General features: G+C 38.5%; 1 protein-coding gene across 1 annotated transcript; it reads right to left on the bottom strand.

Annotated features, from left to right (window-relative positions):
* Positions 1-1677: 1677 nt before the first annotated feature.
* On the bottom strand, positions 1678-3967 carry LOC147863330 (BTB/POZ domain-containing protein At1g63850-like). Its single transcript, XM_087320631.1, has 2 exons — positions 3520-3967; positions 1678-2840 (listed from the first exon to the last, which is right to left on the bottom strand). The coding sequence occupies exons 1-2, from the start codon at positions 3720-3722 to the stop codon at positions 1745-1747; spliced, it is 1299 nt and encodes a 432-aa protein (XP_087176757.1). The 5' UTR covers positions 3723-3967; the 3' UTR covers positions 1678-1744.

Raw genomic sequence — 3967 nt, forward strand, 5'->3', positions numbered from 1 at the left:
TATATTGTGTTAGAAACGTCCTTGTAATCTTATTTTTAGAAGGATGATCTGTTCCTTCCACTTATTATGGTTGGTTGGAGGTTTCTTTGGAGCGATTGAACATAAAAAATTGTTTAGCTACAAGGTACAAGGTTATCTGTAGCATTGTATCGTTGATTGATCCAGTTTATTGCACGTAGGTGGCCCACTGGATCAGTCCTAGATTGTGATAATCTCCATTCTTGTTCAGAGTTCTAGATTGTGGTAATTTCCATTCTCAATCAGGCCTAGACTCTGATAACCTCTGGTCGATGAGCCATTTATAGATTTTTGTTGCATCCAAAAGATAACGTGGTATAAAGAAGTATGGTATCAGAGGACTTAATTCGCATATGAGACTTTTATGGTACTTGCAATAGATCACTCAAAATAAAGCGACATCTTTTCAGAAGATATTTTCAAACCAGAATTTGCTGCATCTCGTGAGCATATCCTACTTCTATGCAAAGCATATCCTACTTATAAAAGATCACTCGACATAAAGAATTATGTGTTTGGAGAATCTCATGTAACTGTCCAAAAGATCACTTGACATAGAAAAAAGTGCACTTTTGGACTTCTCATTTACAAATTAGAAGTTTATGGATCTCTATAACGGATCCCTGAAAAGTTACTTAATCTGCGGTTAGCGTAAAAAATTGTAAACACCCTGAAGTTCTGCTTTAACTCTGTTTGTTTGTGAAATCAACAATTGCATCTTACATCTGACACAGGTTCCGCCCATTTTCCCATCTGCCACCCTCTCATAATGTATTCACTCTTGGCATGCCCACGGCCAGGTAGGCGTGAATTCTTCCAGTCTATGCCATTGCCATCCAATCATGTAGTCTGTTACATATATATAGGTGAATACGCACGCCCAGAAACCGCGGCATTCTCTGCCCCAGCACTATGAACAAACTGCCATGAGTACAGAGGATGGAAAGGTAATGGACAAACAGATATGTTGGCATCAGGATCCAAAATTTGTCGATAGATGAGAAAAAACGTTTGTCATAAAATACTCAATCCGAGAAAGAGAGCCCTTATCAGGAGTGGGGATTTCTCTTTATTTGAAAGGAGAGGCTTTTGACAAAATCGTGGAAAAGAGAGAAATCTGGGAAATTGGGCAACCTAATTCTGGGGTTCTCTTCCCGAAAGGAGCTCCAGAAAAGACCATTCGAAAGATGAAAATCTGAAGATTTCTCTGAAAAATCACATGCTTCGTGAAAGTCGTCCATCTCTTACTGATTACCCATGAAAGGAAAGATATAGAGGCTCGACAGCATTTTAGGTAACTGCCCAAAAGATCACTTGATGTGAAGAAAGTCTGTTTTTGTATGACTTCATTCACAATCTAGAAATTTATGCGTCTCTGCAAGCAACTTAGAATGTCTGGAATGCCTGTCGTCTTATTTAAAACACTTTTTTGGAGGCAAGTGTGAAATTAAATACAGCTATTTTATCATATTACAGTTTCATTATACTATATATCTTAGAACAAAGAAAGAAAGAAAATAGGCTAAACTATCTAATTCTTCTTGATACTCATCTTTATAATAAATGAGAATCCTATTATTTTGGAACTTTTTAAATTATTCTTATACAACTATATTATTTTTTTCAATGTATTTGTTTTTTGTGGACTTGCATGATAAGTTTTCTTTTAAACGATTATAACTTCAATTGAAGGTATACATTAAACATCACAAATGCCATAATCCCTTCAAGAACTATCAACAAGTAGGAGATCTTGTCCTTTTCCGATCATGATCGATTCTCTTAGGGAATTACACCATGTTGCAAAAGAGGAATTCAAGTCGAGGAATTCTTTGACACTATCAGGAGACTTCATATAATCCTTGAAGAACTTCTCTCTATCGAAGAGTGGCAATGTGTTTATCAATGCGATGAAATCACTATGCAATGAACAGAAATCAATAGTCAGAAACTTGGGCGCATGTGAAGGATAAATTGTTTGCATCACTGGTAGCCAAGTTGTGATGAGGGCAAGCCGTGACTGCCGCGGCAGAAGGACATACCCATTCTGAATAGCCTTCATCATGGATGTCAACAAGTAGATTAGCGCACCAAAACATTCTGTGCTCTTCCTATCAGATGACCAGATTTGTCCAAAACCAACTAGCAAAGAGGATAATGTATCATCCTTAGAAAATGCATCCATAACAATGTCCCCAACATGTAATGCTTTTAATGACGAGAACATCCAAGAGAGGGTTGAGATGGCTGACTTCACATCATTCCACATAACTTCTTTCCGATCCAGGTAAACATGCTTTGGGTCAAGGCTATGCTTAAACTTTTCTTTAACCAAATCCATGTTTGCATTCCATACTTCTAAAACCATCGATTCTGGAATTGGCCTCGATGGGTCGATATTTTGATGTCGCGGAGCACAGGTACTCTTGACACCTTTATATGACTCTTGAAGCACGTGGAGGAGCATTCTTCTCATGATGAGAAGAGAACTTTCCATCGCAGAGTTCACATGGTTAGGGATGTTCATTCTTCTGGCAAGGTCAGGGTGAACACGCGGAAGTTGCAATGAAGAGAGAACTGATTTGATCGAAGCTTCTTCCGATTGAGTCCATGAAGGCAACATTTCGAGATATTGCATACAAGCATCAATACAGTCGTGGAAGAGAAGCTGGGCAGCAACCCGTAATATTTCAAGGGCATCTTGGACACCGGACAAAACCCAACATGTCGTGCGGACAAATTCGGCCTGTGGCACATACATCAGCTTCAAGCATTGTATATAAATATGAGGTGCTGAATCATCATACATCGTTATGTCTACTCTGTAATGTACATTGGATCCACAATTAGCTTTTTACATAATGACCATAATGTTAGCTAGCTACTCCGTACATAGCATCATATATAAATATGATGCTGCCGAATCATCATACATTGTTATGCCTACTCTGTAATGCATATTTGAACCACAATTCGCTTTTTACACAATGATCATAATGTTAGCTAGCCACCCTATACATAGCATCCAGGACATTACCGTTCCCTTCACCATGGACATCAATTAGGAGAAAAAATTGAGGTGGACATTAAGAAATAGAATGTCAGGCAATGAAGAAACTAGCAAGGCGAAGATAAGTTACCATGAAAAATTAATTGCTGAGACAATGGATCAGATAACCAAATGAAGAAGAAGAAGACCAAAAGAGACATCAAGAAAACTGGAAAAGCAAGGCAACTGCATACAAACGAGAGCTGCAAAAGTATATCAGAATAATGGCGAAATAAACAAGGCCATATATAACAAATCATGAACACGGAGATAAAGCATGAAACAGAAACATGACCTAGTTTGACAAAAATGAACCTGAAAGACAAACATGGAACCATGAACATGACAATGGATAGGAAAACATAAGCATGAACGATGAGAAGATAAACAGAAGACATTAAGGATGAAGCGAAGCATTCAAAAGATGGATCTATTTTTCTTCTTTTGTTTACCTCATTAGGGGTGCTGGTGATGGTGATGGTGATGGTGATGCCCATCGTTCCGAGAGAAGAATTGAAAAGAACTCTGAGCGATGCTGAAGAAGCTCTGAATGCACAAGAAACGTTTGAACCTCTGCAGAAGAAGAAGAAGAAGAAGGCAGAAGATGAACCATGAGGTCCCCTTCTCCTTCCATTTCAACCATAGGTTCAAACATACACTCTTCTGTCTCTTCCTTCTCCAATCCACCTCTTCTTCTTCCGTATCTATATATTGATGATTAGGAAACCCTAATCTTGGGTGAATTAGAAATGAAAAAAATTCCTTCCCTGACAGGAATAGAGCTTTCTGTTTTTTCTGAAACTTCCATAAATCTAAGCTTTTCAAGGCGATTAAGAGGAGCCACAATGGGCTCCATGCTCTCTCTCTCTCTCACACACACACCCACATACACATGGATCA

This window comes from Azolla caroliniana, unplaced genomic scaffold (genome assembly GCF_043228905.1).
Source record: "Azolla caroliniana isolate FFs.n. ecotype wild unplaced genomic scaffold, voAzoCaro1.0.p SCAF_6, whole genome shotgun sequence".
NCBI lineage: Eukaryota > Viridiplantae > Streptophyta > Polypodiopsida > Salviniales > Salviniaceae > Azolla > Azolla caroliniana.